Here is a 21,080-nt window from a genome sequence, read left to right as displayed (position 1 = left end):
CTGAAACAGTATATCTAAATCATACATTTGGTCATGCACATCAGCAAATTTGCAAACAATTGCAGATTTGAGCCCCAAAAGGTGGGCTTCAAACAGTTAGGCACCTAGCTATGAAAATTAGGGTTTGTATCTAAGGAAAGAATTAAAATATAAAGAACAGAGTTAGGCTGCATTGTTTTACATATGCCTTAGCAATGGCTGCTCATATCTAAATTGAGGTTTTTTTCCCTTCTACCCCAAAATGTTAATAATTAACTCAGGGACAGAGGTTGTATTCTGTACATGTCAGATGAGGAAAATATTAACTAACCCATATTAAAAAGAAAACTCATACTGACTTGAGATTATCCTTCTTTTACACAAGAAAAACAAGGATGCTTCCTATAAAATAAGCAATGTTATATTGTTCTACAGGCCCATTCCCGTTGAGTAGAATAATCCAGTTTGAAATTTACCTGTGACAGTTCAAGATGAAACATTTTAACTGACGAATTGTGTAACTGTCAGAATATATGAGAATAAACTTCAGAGGGGGTAGTTCTTTTGGAATAAGGAGAAAATGGACCCAAATGAAATTTCTGGATAGTCAGAAATTTGGTTAGCAATTAGTTCTGACTCCCATCTTCTAATGGATGGGTTTCTTCAACAACCTAGTGTATATATTAGAGATGAGCCTGAGTTGTAAAATTCAGGGCTGGATCCAAACAGCCAAGGTTTGAGGTGTGGGACTGTATCCAGTTGCTCCTATTCACACCCATGTCTAGGATATATACACCAGCATGCTAGCAGACCACTTATAGTCAATGGAATGTAGGGAGTGACAACTCAATGTGAAGTGCACAGGCATCTATGGAATATAAAAATATAGTCTTTATTTAGGAGAATTTCACTCTAAGGATTTGTTATACCTGAGAGTGACAGGCAGCGAAGACTTCACTGTTGATGATGCTGCACTGTTTCTGTGACCACGACTTCCTATAGGGGTTTGTAGAGCATGGGTCCTTTGTCCTGTTGGTATCAGGACAAGTAAGAGACGCTTTCCAGCTGTCTCCAAACTCCAGCACGTCCCCTACCACAGACTGACTCCTGGTGGTAAAGTCATTAATGGCGTTGCCATCGTAGTTTCCACACAGGCCACAGACCTGACCCTGCACACACACACACAAAAAGAGGATGATAGAAAGTTTGCAGCAACATTGCAGACTAAAAGAATGTCTGAAATTCCCTATTTTCCATGGTCTCTGTAGCTGTTTGGTAACATCCTGACTCTATCCTGGAAAGTATGTTATCTTAGAAAAACAATCTGCTTTTTTTCTCTGTAAAAGGACATGATGACTGGTCTGAGGGCTATACTCCTAGTAATTTTTTTGTTTAAGTTTGAAAAATAAGAAAATTGCATGGTTATTGTGCCCCATCACTGGTGAGTTATGACACCACCATGGAAATGACGAACCCACAGTTAGCTAACTGTATATACTTTTGTTAGCTAACTGTATATTCTTGTGTTGTACAGGTATACAGTAGACCTACATAGATAAATAACCATAGAAAACTATCATGAAAATGACCAGCCTAGGCACAAAACCTACCCACTTGCTCTTTATTAAAATGAATGACACTGATAAAAAATGAATATTTTGCTTGCCCATCTCAAAAATGTCACCCTAGGCAAGTGAGCAAGTAAAATTTAGAAAGGCTGACATAAATACTATGCTGTATGTATGAATCTAAAACACATATATTCCATATTTGTGGGAAAACTATATAGTAGAACCTCAGAATTATGAACACCTTGGAAATGGAGGTTGTTCATAACTCTGAAATGTTCGTAACTCTGAACAAAACATTTTGGTGGTTCTTCCAAAAGTTACAACTGAACATTGACTTAATACAGCTTTGAAACATTACTATGCAAAAGAAAAATGCTGCTTTCCCTTTATTTTTTTAGTAGTTTACATTTCAGTCCTCTACTGTATTTGCTTTTTTTTTTTTGTCTCTGCTTCTGCCTGATTGCAAACTTCTGATTCCTAATAAGGTGTATGCTTGACTGGTCAGTTCATAACTCTGATGTTCATAACTCTGAAGTTCTACTGTACTTGTTTGATTCTGGTATGCTACTTAGGTAAAGAACTCATGGCATTAGAACATACTACATACATTTCTGAAGCTGGTTGAACCACTCCTTGATACATTTCCCTAATGGAAAAGTCAGTGCGGTATGCAAATAGGACGAAAAAGTTCCCATTTCCTAGGTATATAATATCTTTCTCATACATCAATAACTCTAGTATAGTACCACACACTGCCTTTAACATCTGTATTTGAAACATGATTAAAAATATTTTGTATAATTTTACAAGAGACTTTCAGACATATTCTCGTTTCATTTTAATCAATGTTGCTTTCTCACTGAAGAGCTATGATAATTCTTCATTTGTGTCAATGACAGTTAGCTGCAAACTCCTGGCTTCTTAAGCCTTACCATGAAATCAGGGCTGAGTTTGATGAAGATGCTAGTTTTCTTATCCCACATGAGGATCAGTCCATTGTTGGTTTCAATAACCAGGTACATGCCCATGTAGCGGACTTGATATGGCATTTGTCTTCCATTTTTTCTTTCTACCACTTCAAGATGTTCCTCACTGAGTATCAACTCATAGGCCTAAAATGAGGAGAAAAATCAAAGAAATGATGAAGAATCAGCTTTTCAGTAACTAGTTTGATTTGTTATAGGAGGCACCTGCCAACAACAAATGTACGGGAATAATATTAATTATGTATATTTTCCATTTTAAAAATAACAATACTTATTTATCCAGCAAAAATGATGAGTAATTATTTATTTTTGAGGCAAATGAGATAAAGCTAATTTATATTGTTCAAATCATATGACCATGCAACCATTTTCAGAACATACATTTTAAAATGTTTAAGTTAATCAAAGAAAAGAGTATCTACAATTATAGAGGCCCTATAGGGTGTGCCATAAGATGATTTATTTTACATAACTCTCCTGGATAATTGAATTTGGCCCAAGTACTACATAGGATAGCTTTGCCACCAAATAAGTAAACAAATAAATAAATAAAGCTCTGAACTCTACCAAATATTTTGTTTGCTTTTGACTTTGCGTTTTACAAACCTTGGAAAGTCTTCTCTTTAGAAGTTTCTGGCTACTCTTGAGTCTCAAATGGATACACAATAAAACTGTTCTTTTCAAACAAGTACCAGAAAAGCTACTCACCCCTAGGAAGACTTTAATAGACTTAGAGCATGTGGTGCCGGTAGAGCCACAGGGGATGTTTTCAGTGACAACTCGGAAGGTTCCCTCAACTGTGCTGTTTTTCCCACAGTAGTCCTGAAGACAGAAATGGAGTTAGCAGATGGATAATTGCCATATCGAGGATATGGGTGACTCCACAAATAATAATGCAAAGGGAAAAGCTCAGTACCTGGATTAATGTGTATTCACAATCTCCATTGAAGTTAAACCGTTTGTCATCAAATGTAATGTAATGCCCATCTCCATAAACAGCACATGTACCCAGGCATTGTTCACTGGAGCATATCCACATTCTGTTCTTACACACGCTAAGAAGAAGAAAACTTTTTAATAATAAAATTACTCACTTGAGGTACAAATTCCCACCACACATTTATTTAATACAGGATATATCAGTCCTGGTAAATGTTGTGTTTACTCTAGTGTTAAAGTTAGAATTTCTCCATGCAAACAATTAATGCAAAAGCTTTATACCATTAGCATGACGAAGTTAATCGGAATATAAAAAATACTGCATGAAAACACAAGGTCTGGTAGTAATGGGGGAACTTTAACCACCCAGACATCTGCTGGAAAGGTAATATGACAAAACACAAAATGTCCAATAGGTTTTTGGAATGTATTGGTGACCGCTTTTTGTTTCAGAAGGTGAAGTAAGTAACCAGGGGTATAGGTATTTTAGATTTGATTCTGACCAACAAGGAGGACCTGGGTGCAATTTGATGGTTGAAGTCAATTTGGGTGAAAGTGATCATCATGACATGATGGATTTCATTATTCTAAAGAATGGAAGGAGGAAGATCAGCAGAATAAGGACAATGGACTTCAAAAGAGCAGACTTTAACAAACTCAGAGAACTGGTAGGCAAGGTCCCATTGGAAGAAGCTGTCAGTTTCTTGAGGAGACAATATTAAAAGAGCAACAGCAAACTGTCCTGATGCAAAGGAAAGATAGGAGAATAGTAATAGGCCAATTTGGCTGTATCATGAGCTTTTTAATTAACTGAAAATCAGAAAGAAATCCTACAAAAAGTGAAAACATAGACAAATTGCTAAGGATGAGTACAAAAGAATAGCAGAAGCATTTAGGGACAAAATCAGAAAGGTTAAGGCACAAAATGAGTTACCCCTGGCCTGGGACATAAAAGGCAATAAGAAGAGGTTCTATAAATACATTATGAGCAAGAGAAAGCCAAAGGAGATCCTCTAGTTTGCAAGAAAGGAGAGCTAATAACAGACATCATCAAGAAGGCTGAGGTGTTTAATGACTATTTTGCTTCAATCTTCAGTAAAAAGATAAATTGTGACCAGATAGTTAACATAATTAATATTAACAACAAGGAGAAAAGAATGCAAACTAAAATAGGGAAAGAACAGGTTAAAGAATGTGTAGATAAGTTAGTAATATTCAAGTCGGCAGGGCTTGATGAAATTCATCCTAAGTACTTAAGGAACTAATTGAGGGAATCTTGGAACCATTAGTGATTATCTTTGAGAACTTATGGAAGATGGGTGGGTCCCAAAGGACTGAAGAAGGGAAAAGGGGAACAAAGAGGACCTTTTTATTGAAGTCAGCCTGATTTCAATACCTGGAAATAAATTATTAAACAATCAATTTGCAAGCACCTTGAGAATAATAGCGCTATAAGTAATAGCCAACATGGATTTTGTCAAGAACAAGTCATGCCACATCAATCTAATTTCCTTTTTGACAGGATTACTGGCCTTATGGATAGGGAAGAAGCTGTAGATGCAATATATCTTGATTTTAGAACGGCTTTTGACAAAGTCCCAATGATATTCTCATGAGCAAACTAGGGAAATGTGGTCTAGATTAAATTGCTATAAAGTGGGTGCAAAACTGGTTGAAGGACTGTACTTTAAAAGTAGTTATGAATGGTTCGGTGTCAAACTCAGGGGAAGGAATCTAATGAGGTCCCACAGGGTTCTGTCCTGGCTGTGGTACTATTCAATATTTTCATTAATGACTTGGATGACGGAATAGAGAATATACTTATAAAATTTGCCCATAACACCAAGCTGGGAGGAATTGCAAGCACTTTGGAAGACAGGATTAGAATTCAAAATGACCTTGACAGATTGGAGAAGTGTTCTGAAATCAACAAGATGAAATTAAATAAAAACAAGTGCAAAGTACTACATTAAGGAAGGAAAAATCAAATGCACAACTACAAAAAGAGGAATGAGTGTCTAGACAGCAGTATTGGTGAAAAGGGTCTGGGGGTTATAGTGGACCACAAATTGAATATGAGTCAACAAGGTGATGCAGTTGCAAGAAAGGCTAAAATCATTCTGGGGTATATTAACAGGACTGAAATAATTTTCCCATTCTACTTAGCACTGGTGAGGCCTCATTTGGAGTACAGTGTCCAGTTCTGAATGCCACACTTTAAGAATGATGAGGACAACCTGGAGAGAGTACAGAGGAGAGCAGCAAACATGGTAAAAGGTTTAGAAAATATGAGCTATGAGGAAATGTTAAAAAAAACTGAGCATGTTTCATCTTGAGAAAAGAAGATGGAGGGGAAACTTGCTAACAGTCTTCAGTATGTTAAGGGCTGTTATAAAGAGGACTGTGATCAATTGTTCTTCATGTCCACTGAAGATAGGACAAGAAGTCATGGGCTTAATCTGTAGCAAGGGAGATTTAGGTTAGATATTAGGAAAAACCTATTAACTATAAAGATAGTTAAACTCTGGAATAGATTATCAATAGAGGTTTTGGATTCCCCTTCTTTGGAGGTTTTAAAAAGCAGATTAGAGAAACACCAGTCATGGATGGTCTAGGTATACTTGTCCTGCCTCAACACAGGGGGATGGACTAGATGACCTCTCAAGGTCCCTTCCAGCCTTATTTTTCTGTGAATCTGTTTCTAAGAAAACTTTAAACCTAAAAATTTCCTGGCTCCCACTCTTTCCTTTTACCATTTGCCTTGAATGACAGAAAACCAGCTTGTTATGGTTAATATACTGAAAAGTCCATCTGCCAACCCAATCCACAATGGAAATTTCTTTTCACTGTTGTGCTGCTTATATATGCATCTTTGGAAAGGGAAATGTGATGGCTCCATGAACCATGCAGGTCAATGAATACATACCAGGTGTTGCAGTCAACTTTGATCTCTTCCCCTGGTTTGTAGGTAGCCTCGTTGTGAATACATGGACATTCATCTTCAGTAATACAGCCACCATTACCATCTGACACTAGCCCAGAAGGGCACAAGCAGCCAGACATACACTGTGTGCTGTACTGTAAAGCCAAACAGAAAATATAACTTACTTACTTGAGTACAGAGAGTAAGGTTAGGTTCTTAGAACCTGTTTTTGGACTGGGTTTATTTCCATCCAGTTTAAATCAGAGGAAAATATGGATTGCTAAAACATAAAGTTGGTTGCTAAATAAAAATTTAGTGGAAGATAAAACCTGTTACAAGTAAACTTTTCATGTGTCCCAGTTTTAATAGGTGGTCATGGATTGTGAAAGTGTGAAAGGTATTGAACTGGGTACCAGCCTGAATTGCTGATTGAACTGTGGAATTTTTTTAGGTGATCTGTGTCTGAGCAGATGGAAAGTTAAAAGAAATGGTTTAATACATTTTTTTTCTGATGCATTTGTTGGATTGCCATTTATCTCATGTGATACTGTCTCATAAAATGACACAGCCAATCAGGCTGTTATCATGGTCCTAGCCTTCGTAATATAATTGGATGTGTAAGAGATTATTAAAAAAATGCATTATGGCACAAAAGATATTAACAGTTTCAATCAAGACTACATCCAATAATTGTCTACTGAACAGATTGTGTATATGACAGACCTCTGGATGTTTTGCTGAGAACTAGTTCTTGCTAGGTATTGTCTGAATTAGCTCTACAAAGTCTGATGCATCTCCAGTCAGTACCTCAAGTAGAGATTCAAGTAAATTTGGCTTTTTTTTGCTCATGAACTTGACCTTTAATTATCCCATTGTTAATGCTTCATAACACACTTCCAGGGTTTTTTTGCAGCTTCAGGACTAAATTTATGAACAATGAACACTTCTAGTCTACAGGAGTATGAACAAATATTAGTTTTCTACAAAGGCTATCCTGTCCAGCCACTTCATACTTACACATTGCATATCAAGAGTTTGGCAGCTCTTCTGGCATTCGGCTCCAGTGGTGCCTGCAGTGACATTTCTGCAGTCAAAGTAGACCATGGGAGGAGCACAAACTAGGGGAGAGAATGATATGAGAGATATGAGAAAAGGCACCAGAGTTTCAATAGCAATAGAAACAAGGTGAACCTTCTGATGTTGTGGGTGCTTTGGGTTCTACACATTTTCAATTTGCTATAAGGAGACGAGGCTCTTCGTATGCAGTACAATGAAAAAAAGAATGCAGTGGCTTATGTGACAGGATGCTGTGAATTCTATAGGAAGTAACGGTTTTTAATTTCTATAATCTTTTAGAAATTACATGTAATTTTTATTGCATTATTTTTGTGTTAATTTTTGTGTGCTTTTTTACTAGTCACACTGTATAAACTGATATTTTATTTAAAAAATAATACATGAAATTAAGCAACAATTTCCATTCTATTGAATTTCCTGTGTGTTTCAGGTTTGTTCTGTTGCAACAAGAGGGAACACACACTCATAACCAAGGACAGGCTAGAGAACAAAGACAAGCTAAAGAAGGGTTTTTACCTGGCATTTGGTTCACAGGTCCAATGCAGCTCAGCTTACTCTTTGCACAAGTGCTATAAGAAATGGAAGGGAATAATAATATTTATTATTTTGTATTACTATAGCACCTTCTGTTTTAAGTTACACATATTAAGACTGAGAACAGCTTCTTTTCTGCTGTTTCAGAACTTTTCAAGAGGACATGGAATTCTAACATGCTACCTTGTGGTTTCAGAAAAAATGTTCTTGTCAACACAACTGCTAGTGGTATTAGACTATGATCTCAGCTATAGATGTCGAGGAAAAATTGTGACTGAAAATGGGACGATGTCTTTGTGAGTCTGATGTTTATTATACTCTAAAACCTGTCTCTATTCGTGCATTTTTGTATTTTATGCTGAGAATAATCACTGAATACAATAGAAATCTTACCTAAATACAATAGTTTTCATAAGCCTGAAAAAATGCACAACTCTCAAAGACTAACAAAAATATTCTGTGGACAGAGCATTGTACTGAAAATCAGGCAGGGCTGGGTACAGCCAGCTTAACTGAGGTGTGTTCTTTTATTAAGAAAGTTTATACAATGCAGCTTCAGTGTTTTATAAAAGAATCTCTTACCATACAAGGCCATCCTCATGAACAGCTTCCCCAGAGGGAATGGGAGATCCTTTGTAATAACAAGGACATTTGCTAGCAGGCACACATTTGCCATATTCATCCATGTACGTTCCTTCTTTACAGGTGCAACCATCAACTGGAATGAATCTGATGTCACATGTGACATCAGTCTCACTCAGAGACCGGCAAGTGGGTTGACAGGAACTGATGTCATAGCTGTAGCTCAGGGATTTAGGACATGAGGTTGTGTATTTGGCTTGACAAGGAAAAACAAACAAAATTACATTAACAGATTTGTTATTTCCAGATAATATTATATGGTGGGGGGAGAGAGGGAATATGTAGAATGTAGAATATATAGAGAGGGAATAGCAGATAAACAACAATACTAAACTATTTTTTTGTGTATCACATTTTTCATATAAAATGTATCCCTGAATGCTTTAAGAGTTAAATAATGCACAGTATTATATATTTTTAAAAAGTAACAGGAGATGGGAGACAAATGAAGTGACATATGCAACTGACAAAAGATGTGTTTTCATATGACATTTGGAAAAAGAAACCACACATCATGCTGGCAGTTATAACAGATACCTATAAACTTTTGGTGCACTCTGAGGCATGAGGCCTCCTGAGGTAGGTCGATATTCCTGCTGCTACATTGGAAACAGGAACGTTGGATCAAAGAAAACAGCTTGGTGACTTTAAACAACCCTTTGTTTAAACATTTGCCATTTTTGAAGTGTTCTGTTTAGAACTAATATTAGTTCTGTGATCTGACACATTCATTTCCATGGCAACTGGTGACAGAGGAAACCCTAGTTAACTTCAAAGCCTCTGCAGAGAGAGACAGAGCCACTTCAGCAGCAGTTGTCTCTTTCCTAGCCACAACTGTGTCTTCCATCTGTTTACATTTACCATAACTAACCTCCACTACATTATTAAAAAAATAGGGAATTATTGCTAGAATTTTACTTCTTAATACCTTTCCCTCAAAACTTACTGGGAGAGCCCTGGATTGGCTAGACATTGATATAAGATAATATTTGATTGATAAATTCTACTGCTGGTTCTTTCAGAATAGAAGACCTAGGGATTGGCTATAACACTTACAACAGACATCAGTCCTCCATCCCTCCAGCTGGATTCCTTTGGCAGCACAGGCTCTCACATAGGAAGAGAGGGCAGCACACATGCAATCCTCACTCTTTCCACAGTTGCAGGTGTCAAAGAGACAGTTCTAGGAGAGCAGAAACAAACTAATTAAGAATCACAGAACTGCCCATTCAAAGACCGGTCCTGTGAACTTCTGGTCTTATGTATCAGCTTCTTCTCTGTATGCATTCATTTGTGAGGCTTGCCAGCCTACCTTTAATGTTTTCCCACCTTCTTTTAAGGTTTTGTTCATATGGCGATAATAGAGACCCCCCAAATATTGGCAGTTATTATTGTAAAATAAGAATCAAAGAATCTGCTGTATGTTTAGTAATCTCCCATTTCCCCTAAATATATGGATTATTCTGGAGATATTATACTTCAGTAAACAAAAAATTATATAGAATTAGTGTAATTTATATGCTTATATATAAACTTCCTATTTAAATGTTTACATTTTATTAGTTTTCATGCTCTGTGGCAAATAGCAGTTCTTGTTTAACAAAGAGTTTAAAAGCAATTCAGGATGATGAAACCAAGATTGCAGACTGAAATAAGGGTAAGAAATATACAAATAAAGTTAGAAACATATATAGAGAAAAAGGAGTGATATATTATGCAGATTAAATCCAGCATAATCTGGGAGACATGTCTGGGACATTTCTTTCCAAACAGTTGGTTTTAAGCATCCATCTTCAATTGGATTTTAAAGGAGAAAGAAAAGTAGCTAAGTACCATGTGGTAAACATTTGGATTGACTGTGGATTGGCAATTGGCAAAAGGTCCTGTGCTGTCAGTCAGCAATCCGCACCAGTGCTGGGCATACTTTTCTGTGAAGAGAGGAAATGAAATGAATCCATATTACTCTTTTTATTTCACTAGGTTCAAAAACCTGCTTCTAACGTGACCTTGTATAAATCAAGAACTATTGTAAACCTAATTCTGAAACTGTACCACAGCAACCACATTGTTTTGCTCACTGCACCTTGTGGCAAAGGCTTGTTAAAACCAAAGCCAAAATTATGAAAAAGCAGAGCTCACCATGGCTTGAACAAAGAATTCATTAAAGCCTTATAAATATATAGCTACTGTACACTCATTCTGCACTGAGTTGTCATCTTGTGCACTAAACCTAAATCTGTGCAGATTACAGTTTCCTATTGTTGGAAAGTTTCCATTATTTTTCAAGTTATTTTATTACTTATCTTCTCTCGGATTTTCTTCTCTTATGAACGTTTCTTTCTGATTCCAAATGTATGTTTTACTATGTTTAAAATCCTTAATTATTCTAAATTTTTCCTAGATGTCAAGTGTTTTCAATTAGCTCTATAGGGAAAAACTAGAAATCTAATTTCAAATTGCCTGTATGTCATGGAAAATTTTCTATAATACATTTACCATTTTCTACGCTGAGGGCACAAGGATTCTCAAAGTTGTTTTTGATGGGAAGGCATGAAGCTTGTGTTTTCCAGGTATTAGCAAATGAAGCTGCTGTTCCTTCCACTACACCACTCATGACTTTGAAGTCATCAGCCTCAACATTGTTGAAGTTTCCACAGAGACCTGTTGAAAAAGCACAAGATTTGAATCACTCATACAAGATCAATGTGGATTTCAGGGAGGTCATTAGTTTTCTGTTACATTCACTTACCACAGGTCTGCCCTTTGAAAGATGGATCCAATCGCACAAACACTTGCATGATGGGTACGAGTTGGATTTCCAGCTGGAGTCCAAAGTTTGTCTCCACAATGATGAAGAAGGATGAGGGTCTGAAAATGGTGACATTAGCTATGGACAAAGAACAGGATAATCAGTTTTCAGAAGAGATCAAATGCTGGAAACACCACTCCATTGTTATGGCTCTTCTTCTTGAATTACTGTTGTAACTACAGTGAACCCTAGTGTGGAGTAAAGTCAAGATATGCTTAAAGTTGAATGAAAAATACAATGCAAGGTTTGCTTGTGAATGCTTAGGAGCTAGCAAGTGAAGTTTGTATTAAAGTTACACAGGAAGAAAATGATCCTTCTGCCTACTCCTTCCCATAGAATAACTAAGGGGAAAATTGGTTTACATCAAGCATTAACAAGAATAATTTTATTTTAGTTTCTAGTCTTGTATTTTGATCATTGCACAAGTCCATTGTGAAAAGGAGAATGAGCAGGGTCTGGGTGGCATAAAAATCTTCAGTGAGGATCATTCGTTGGGAGGATAGACAGCAAAAAACCTATTACTATCTTAATGAGTTGGACAACAGACTGTAATGTATCATGACTCTTTTTGTACACCAGATTTTGGATTTTTATTGCTGGAATCGTCACTTGGGTCACAAAGCATGGTAGTGAGAATGTAGGTGTGAGCGTGCTAGGCTCTAGAATTCTTCATTATACTGACACCACATCACTCCTTTGAAGTTTAAAATAATAAGCAGAGATTTAGGTGAAATTTTGAAAATGTCACCCATTGGCCCTGGGAGAGAAACATACCTGCTGAGATGGGCAACTGAGTGTAGATCCAATTCAGAAACACGCTGCCTCTAGACTTGATCTCAACAATCTGGCAAGGAAGATAAAGATAAAGGAACATTATGTCATAGGTTGGTAATATCAGTATGATAATACCCCAATGGGTCCTGATGAATTTAACGGAAGGGGATTGATTTTCTGATTTTTTTGCCCTTCCTTTAAAAGCTTAATTTTCTTTCCTTTTTATCTTCCCTTGCCTTCCATACCAAAAAGGAATTGTTTTAAAGACTCATTCGCTGTCCTTTATAGAGCTGCAGCATTTGTCAGCCTATCTTGGTTTACAGGGAGGCAGGGCTTCTGTGTCTGAACTGACATACATCCACTTTTGTGCAGCTGGTAGTTTTAGCCAGAAGACAAGAAGATCATGGTCTCATTGTTTAGTTGACAGAAAGAGAACTTCTCTCCTGTTTTGTGAATAAAATATCTTTTCTGACTGAACTTGCATAAGGCTGAACATAATACTGATCTCACTATTATGATAAAGAAAGATAACTTTATTTTACCTTGATTTTAAAAAGTAATATGTATTTTCCAGACATGCAGATCTTTAGAAAGATAAATGCAACTCCCTGACTAGATGTGGGTGAAATTTTTTAGATTAAACTTTTTTTTTTTTTTGCTGAGAAATGCAGATTCGCATCTACGAACAATACATATTTATATTAATAAAACAAATAATACATTATATTTTCCAAATAGTTTCTGTTAAAAAAAAAGTTTAAACCTTTCTTTCTGACATGTGCACAATGAAATATTTAGACTTGTCAACTCAAAATGACTTTTTAACTTCAGTTTTATTAATTTTTTTCAAAGATAAAAATCTTGAAAATTAAACATTTTTCATTTTGTCTCAAATGAAGCATTTTACAATCTGAATAAAAAAAATCATTTATTAACATAGTTCTGCCCCTGACTCATTCTGGCTTAAACTCTTTGCTCCCCACATTTTTATAAAGTATTCCTGCAGCATTTTCACCGCTTGTTTTGGATACTTACAGTTTGTCCTCCATTAATGTTGAGGACTACTGTCTTTAAGCATGTCTCAGTGTCTGTCAAGCCACAGTTACGCAGTTCTCCCAGAACAGTGAATGTGTCATTTTCACAGAGCTGGAAAAAAAAATACCAACAACTATTGCTTTAAAGACTTGTTCCCGGGTCTGAAATATAATAATTTTGTAGAGGTGGGTCCAAAGTTTCCCAAAACTCATGGTTACCTGTAACTAGTGTTATTGTTATAGAGACTAGAACTAGTCACTGAATTTGGATCTGGTCTGGTGTTTAGATTAAAAATTTTGATTGAACCCCTTCTCAAAAATGTGCTTCAGCTCCACTCTCTATCACCATCTTTTCCTGCCTGACCTGTGATTACCAAGGATTGTAACATGGCAAAAACAGTTGCAACAAAGCAACTGTGAATTGTATCACAGTTATGAAAATAGATCCAATACAGCAACTGCTTTTAAAAATTCAGCATTTACCAACAATTACCACATCCTGGAATCTGAAATACATCAGTATTTACCTTACATCTCAGGACTCCCAGTATCACAACCAGTTAATACATTTTGCATGAATTGCTATGTATTCTTGCTCAATACAGTACTCTCCTGCTTTAACAAGAGACTATCCAATGTTCTTTCCTAAGTGTGGTTAGCTTCTCCAATCCTGACGGAGGCAGCCCTTCCACTCCTTCCTCCACATAACTGTACAGGACTTTATGACCTATTAAAACCTGATGGAGCTTACCTTAGACAGAATATAAGTACAGTCTCCATGGATATTGTATTGCTTTTCATCATATGTGGAGATGTGTGAACCTCCCTCTACCGTACAAGATCCACGGCATGGAATGTCTTTGCAATTCCACTGGCCTCCATTGCAAGTACTGGAAGAAAGCAGAGAAATTAATCAAAATCAATGATAATAGCTTGGAGGAAAGCAGTTACAATGCCATTAAGTTTTGTTGTTTTGCCACTGATGTTCCCATCATATTATTCTTGGCTTCTTCAGAGGAAATAAATGTTTGCAGATATGTGAGTGGCTGCAGTTTATTTTGTCTTGGAAAAGTCAAAACACTTCCAGGAAACAAACAAAGAGAGAGAACTGTAAGTTAGAGGTAAGAAATCTATATATCATACTTCCTTATCTTAACTTGAGTCAGAATGCAAAACATATTAAACAATGACACTAAAGGAGACAAACGCTGTTTTTCTGAGATGGTGTTAGAACTGCAGTGAGGTCAGTAATATGCACTCAGAAGCTGTTAATGATAAAAATTGTGTATAATGAACCATTACATTAGTTCATGCCACAAAAAGAAACAGCAAAGTAGGTAAATTACCAGGAACGGCAATGGGTTGCAAAAGATGTCCCTGGAGCATAAGAGTTTCTATTGTAAGTACAGGAGCACTCCTGAAGAGGGATGCAGCCAGCGTTGTTAATGTCATCAAACACAGTTCCTAAATGAAGAAAGACACTAGTCAATTAAAAAGATATTTTACACTTATAGACGATATGCAATTTTTCTTGTTGACTACAAATATGAAATACAGGCTTGGAGCCAGATCCTCAGCTGTTGTGAATGGTCATAGCTCCATTGAAGTCAGTGGAGGTATGCTGAATCATGCCAGCTGAGGATCATGCCCTTGGAGTCTTAAAATTCCATTGGTCTTTCAAGGGATTTCCTGCCCTGTAAAATGAATTCAATTGAATGATACAAAATTGCTGTAGAAAAGCCACCTATAAGACAGGCAGCATTTTATGTTGTATTTTGGCCCCTGATTGTTCCCCAGTACTTTGCAGATATTGCACATCTACAGGAAATTAATTATTCAGTCATGTGTTTTGTCACGTCTTGTGCATCGGTAAAGGCCTACCACTTGAAGCCGTGAAGAGTGCATTTGGAGAAGCCCTGACCTAAGAAAACTGCTAAACTCCTACACGTAAATCTGCTATTGCTCTTTTTTGAGACTATGAAAGATGGGAGTAAATGAAAACTTGCCTGGGGGGCAGAAGCAGCCATCCATACAATGATCTTCACAGACTTGAGATCTTTCAGGGTTGGTGCAGGTGTCAGTGCAGGGGGATCCACATTCCTGGTACTGCATGTTGAAAGGACATGTCTTGGCTAGAATTTTAAAGGAAGACAGATTTCTGAATTCAAATTTAATCCCCATTTGCTATATATTAGAATGCATATTCAACTTTAGCCACTAGAGATGAGGCCGCACCAAACCCGAGGTCCCAGAATCCCTGGGAGTTTGGAGCTCAGTAATCCCAATCCATATTCTGTAGTTCAGGTTTGTTTTTCAAAATCCTGTGCATCAGATAGAACTGTAGGATGCTGAGTTTGTGACTTGAAGTCTGGAATTCTATGGATTCGTTAGTAACTGTCTCCTAGGGCTGTGAGACTTATACTCTGGCACATTTGTGTTGCTATCCTCCCTTTTCAAGAATCTAAATTTCTAGTGAAATGTGGAAGAGTTAATTTTCTAGTGCATATGCATATTTGAGTTCTGTGGAAATCACTGAAGTACCCAATTATATCCTGGGGAATTTAACTCAGGAATTAATATTGATAAATATTGGTGTCCCAGGTTTAACCCTGAGGAGATCAGCTGCACCCCATGATCAGGCCCAAAATATGGAATTCATATTAGAACCCTCTGGAAACCACGTCAGTACTTAATAACATTTAATTCCCATGAGTCCCTAACAACCTACAGGAATCTATTGCTAACTAATTGGCAAGCACAGATGAAGGCCAGTTCCAGAGACACTTACAACACTGTTCTGGGGTTCGCCAGTTCAGAGGTTTCCCACCGGCATGGGCGCATTGCCGGGAGTATTCACCAAAGGTGTTACAAATACAGAAGGCATTCTTAGACTGGTCACAGTGGCACAAGTCTTGTTCACAAGACTTAATGTACTCTCTAACCTCAACTAGTGCATTACATTCTGAAAATGCAGGGCCAGTCAATATTTCATGGCATATGTCATCCTAGGGAGAAAACAAAATAAAACCATTTATTAAATCCACAAATTCCTCAAAATGGAGAGGATCACTTTTTAATACTGTTATCCATTTGTTAAAATGATTTTTTAATGATATCTTATATTCCTCTTCTTCATCCTCCAATCCCGTCATAATTTTCTCCAAGTGTCCCTCCTGAAACAGGAGACGAGAGTGGACAGATTTAAATGAAAGACACATGAATAAACAAAAAGATCCTTACAACATTGTCAGTGCAGTTGTATAGGGGGGATGCTATGGGATCCTCACAGACTTCTGTTGGTCCATCCATCTTCTGCATATTCCCAAACTGCATGGCAGTCAGGTTGGCATCTGCAATAAATAAATTAATAATATATAGGATTTTTTAATGGAGTTGGTTTTCTTTGAGTCCTTTCATGTAGACATAATTTTGTCCAAAGTAAACACTGTGACACCATAGACTCAATTTACTTTGAATGACATCCTCCTTACAACAGAAAACAATTTCAGGAACGTGTAAACTGAAATTTGTGTTGGAAAATGACAAACTCAATCAAGGTTAGATGGGCCCATGGCTAGATAACAAAATAGAAAGTTTTAGACAGGTTATGTATAGATGAGACTATGAGAGAATTTAGGAGAAAGGGTGAGATTGAATATATTGCCTAAAAGTTTTGTAAACAAATGATGTTACTGACAGTGGGAAAAGAGAGATGGATAGAGACGGATAGAGAGATAGAGGCCTAAATCCAACTGATTGGAAGAATATATAGGAGAGGAGGAAGTGAAAGTCAGAAAGATCGGATGGGAGAAGATAGTGTAAAGATTATGTAAATCAGTAGGCAAATCTAGAATTACACTGTGGAATAAGATTGGGCAACTCAGGATTGAGATGTTGTGTTGATGCTTGCATGTTAATTATAGACAAAAATGTGTTTGTGAGGCTTTGCAAATATAGTTGCATTTAGAGGTGACATCTTGTAGCATATTAAAATAGAACATTCTTGACCAGAAATTGTTGCGATTGCTTTACTTGGTATTATTATTATTTTAGTCTTTTAGTTTGTGGGTGTATTTCTATATTTAATCATGCTTGAAAATCAGAATTTGGCTCACATCTAACTGGGTAACAAATGAAATAAATAAACAAATGGCATACAGGGAACATACAGTCAATTTTAACATCAGTACTATATATAATTCACATTTTAAATACCATTTAGCCAAATACATATGCAGGTATGTTTGTACTTGATCAGGTTATCCCCGCTCTGTTCTATATATAATTCAAGTTACTAAAAATCCAAATGCGCTGATGGTCTAAGCAAATCCTTAAGCAGAATGGAAAAGAGTAGTGCTGAAAAGGGTATTGCCAACGGAACACAAAATATGGATGATGTAGAAATTGGAGCTATTAGAAGCCAACAATCAGTCTGTCATTATTTTTAACACTTACTGTTTGAAAAGAACTCATTGTAAGTTGGAATACCATTGAAGTCCCCACAAAGCCCACAGGTATAATTCGCATATTTGTCATTCAGTTCCAGCTAAAATTATGGGGGAAAAGTTGATAGAAGTTAATATACACATTCCACAATGTATTCAAAATCAGTGAAAGCAGCTGTGCCTGCTACACCTAAATAATTTTAATCAGTGCTGTGTAAATGTTTTAGCAAACCAATTCAAACCTGGCTGATAGGATCTGGACTGGGTTTGGATTTGATTTCTGCTTCATAGAATCAAAGTAATTTATGTAGACCTATTTTTCACTGTAATATCTGTATTATATCCAGCATTTTTCTATCTATTTTTTCTTCAGAAAGAAAATCAAATCCACTGTGAAACTGAAGTTCTATGAAAATGGAATTCTACTGGAAAATAAAATTTGAGGAGGTGAGTGGCATCTGATGTAATGATGCTAATATGTTAATGAAGTGATGGAAGTGCTTTTTCCCATTTTAAGTGGGGGCCTAATTTCCACTAGGAACACAGCATACTTGCTTTCTTCAGGATTTCATGAATGCAAACATAACTCTGTAAAGGGAGAAATGATCAGCAGTATAGCAGGGGAAACAGCGGCTCCCAAGCTGAAGTGGGCAAGTATACCCAAGGTCTAACCATATATCTTCATACCACCCCTCAAGATTTAAGGTTAGGGCCAAATATTTAAGCAGTTTCTCTTTTGTACACATTAACCTACTTGATTTGCATATGCCATGGCTGTTTGTGTGCACAAGTGTGGAATCAGTGCATGTAATGATGCCCAAACAAATTCTGTGATCACATAAAAAGGAGGCCAGTGGAAACTTTGAGTCTAAATGTTTTAATAGACTGTTTCCTATAGTATGAATTCTCTGATGCATCTAGAGCTTATTCTTACCAGAATGCTGTCATCTTCATTCCACATGAAAACCAGGCCCATTTTGGCAGTCACTTTCGTATATGTGCTGCTTCTCTCGGCCATGATTCCAGATTGACTATAAGTCAGTTGAACCCTGGAGAAAAAGCATCAGGGATGCTAAGTATTTTTATGCCATGCAGAAGAAGAAGAAAAGGTTGCTTGTGTTATCACATATTCATGTGGGTTCTTCAGCAATGCAGTATTGTGGAAGAAAAAGTATTTTAAAGCAGCTGGGCCTAAGCTACAAAATATGGATCTGAATCTGGATCCAAGGTTCCTCAAAGTTCAGGGGTTTTTGATCTGGCATTTAGATTTGGGCCCATCTCCGAAGGGAAAGAGTGTGACATCTTAACAGAAGAATGGTTAGATGGTTGTATGATTAAAGTTACATGGTTTATGAAAATACACAGAAGTTTTTCTAAGAAGATGTTGAAACATATGCCTGGTTTGACAATACAGCTATGTTTACCACATAGTGATATGCCTAAACCTACCTGTTGCCATTGACAACAACTAAGTTCTTTTCCATTTCAAAAACCACCCCATCGAGCTTCATGGTGATATGTTTGATAGTAGGAGCATTTTCCACCACAGCGCGCCTGATCTGGATGTTAAAGTCCTCATAGGCAGCATTGCAGTGGGATGCAAAGACATAGTTGCAGAGCCCGGGGAAGTGAAAGATGTCCCCATCAAAGGTCTTGAAGTGGAAGTTGCCCCACGTGCTGCACACGCGTCCATTGTGGGCAGGGTTGAAGGCTGTGGATTGAAAACAAGCTGTAAGAATTTACTGTGAATTCCCTGACTTAACATGATTATTATTTCAGTCCTGCCCAAATCTTCATTTCTTCAGTTTATTCACTGCTCTGTCCACTTCCATTTATTATTTTCTGTCCATTTATCAACTGCAACACTCTACAGAATCAATTTGTCTACCTATCCACCTACTTATTTAATCTATCTCTGTTCCTCCATCATCTACTGTCTGCCATTTACCATGTAACAACCTATCTGTATATCTGTTTCTACTTATCTATCATATGTCTGCCCACCTATCTATCTCTACTTATCAATCGACTCATTGTTTTACCATCCTATCATGTTTATCCAGCTATTTGTTCCCTACTCCATTAATCTACTCATCTTTTCATTAATCAGTCTATTTCCCTATTTATTTTAGCTTTCTGACCAGCACTTCATAAAGATGGAGAAATTATTGAGACTATTTGCTTAACTTACATTTTATTACTGGGTTTGTTGTCAATGGCGGGATAAAGTTCACAGTTCCAGATGGAGTATTAGTAGTAAGAGCTGCAGACAAATAAGAAATACCCCCCCACCACAATTAGTGTAAAAAGTTCATAAATGTAGTAGGTAGAATCCATCCACCTTAAATTTTTCTAATTGAGCAGGATTACACCCTTATTTTGTAGTAACTCTACTCAAAGTATGTGAGAAAGAGGCACTTGCTTAATAGTAGGATGCAAGAGAAAAGGAGTTTGGTCACCTCAGCTTTGCCTCGATCTGTCCATATCACAAAGCCACTTGTCAAGTTATCATTATCCAGTAGAAATAACTTTCTCTGCCCAGAAGAGGCCCTGGGCCAGAATAGCAAAGCATTAGTGCTGAGATACTGAACTCTAAATGAAAGCTAGCACAATTCCTGCCTGCTCTATTTTATGCCTGACTCAATTTGCTGCCTCCTCTTACTTTTTATGAAAAACAAAGTTCACTGAAAATTATTATATTTACACTTGTCAGTGTTTAGAGAATGGTAAGCAAGAAAGAGAAAATTTACATTAGCACAAAGGATTATAGGAACATTTCTCAAGAAGCTAACTGTAGGATTTCTTGCACTTTCCTCTGAAGCACCTGATGCTGGACCATAGGATACTGGACTTGATGGACTATGGATCTGATCAAGTATAGGGTAAGTCCTACATTTTTATACAATCATAAGTATAAAATTCAACAACAGTTCTAGTGTAAAATTCACCAAAAATAAAATGTTTAAAAATTTTTTAAACTGATCGTGAAATTGCAACATTTCAAGAGATGGATAGTTATTCTGTTCGATTTGATCTTCAAAGCTATTTTCATCCAAATGTTATTAATTGTACTGGCTTGAAGCAATATGAAATTAAATCAGTCCAGTTAATACGCAAACATTAAATATTTAATGGAAATGGTACAAAAGTAAAAAGGCACAAAGAAATCTCATTTAAATGCAATCATTTAGAAGGCTTGCAAAATGAAAGAAATAAAACTGTTTAAAACATATCAATAGAGCCAATTATATTAGACATTTTCTTTTCTTTTCTCAGGACAAAATGAAAAGTTAATGAATTGTTACCTTGTAGTTGGGCACAGCAGACACCTAACATAAAGGCCCATATTGAGACCAATATCCCCCTA

At 36.7% G+C, this 21,080-nt stretch overlaps 1 protein-coding gene across 1 annotated transcript in view; it reads right to left on the bottom strand.

Annotated features, from left to right (window-relative positions):
* Positions 1-21,080, bottom strand: part of LOC137148011 (mucin-5AC-like) — a 56,951-nt gene that overhangs the window by 25,884 nt on the left and 9,987 nt on the right. Inside the window, exons 2-24 of the mRNA XM_067540419.1 lie at positions 19,905-19,976; positions 19,163-19,424; positions 18,648-18,762; positions 17,724-17,814; positions 16,512-16,618; positions 16,057-16,273; positions 15,275-15,400; positions 14,615-14,732; positions 14,020-14,158; positions 13,270-13,380; positions 12,235-12,304; positions 11,401-11,538; positions 11,148-11,312; positions 10,485-10,579; positions 9,708-9,834; positions 8,592-8,847; positions 7,992-8,044; positions 7,416-7,516; positions 6,402-6,553; positions 3,453-3,591; positions 3,245-3,358; positions 2,483-2,662; positions 909-1,148 (exon numbers count right to left, since the gene is read on the bottom strand). Of these exons, the coding sequence (XP_067396520.1) occupies positions 909-1,148; positions 2,483-2,662; positions 3,245-3,358; positions 3,453-3,591; positions 6,402-6,553; positions 7,416-7,516; positions 7,992-8,044; positions 8,592-8,847; positions 9,708-9,834; positions 10,485-10,579; positions 11,148-11,312; positions 11,401-11,538; positions 12,235-12,304; positions 13,270-13,380; positions 14,020-14,158; positions 14,615-14,732; positions 15,275-15,400; positions 16,057-16,273; positions 16,512-16,618; positions 17,724-17,814; positions 18,648-18,762; positions 19,163-19,424; positions 19,905-19,976 (3,188 nt within the window). The remainder of the gene's footprint in view (positions 1-908; positions 1,149-2,482; positions 2,663-3,244; positions 3,359-3,452; positions 3,592-6,401; positions 6,554-7,415; positions 7,517-7,991; positions 8,045-8,591; positions 8,848-9,707; positions 9,835-10,484; positions 10,580-11,147; positions 11,313-11,400; positions 11,539-12,234; positions 12,305-13,269; positions 13,381-14,019; positions 14,159-14,614; positions 14,733-15,274; positions 15,401-16,056; positions 16,274-16,511; positions 16,619-17,723; positions 17,815-18,647; positions 18,763-19,162; positions 19,425-19,904; positions 19,977-21,080) is intronic.

This window comes from Emydura macquarii, unplaced genomic scaffold (genome assembly GCF_026122565.2).
Source record: "Emydura macquarii macquarii isolate MOO-44397 ecotype Brisbane River unplaced genomic scaffold, CSIRO-AGI_Emac_v2 contig_587, whole genome shotgun sequence".
Lineage (NCBI taxonomy): Eukaryota > Metazoa > Chordata > Testudines > Chelidae > Emydura > Emydura macquarii.
Note: the sequence above shows the minus strand (reverse complement) of the source record. Positions and strands in the feature narration are given on the sequence as shown.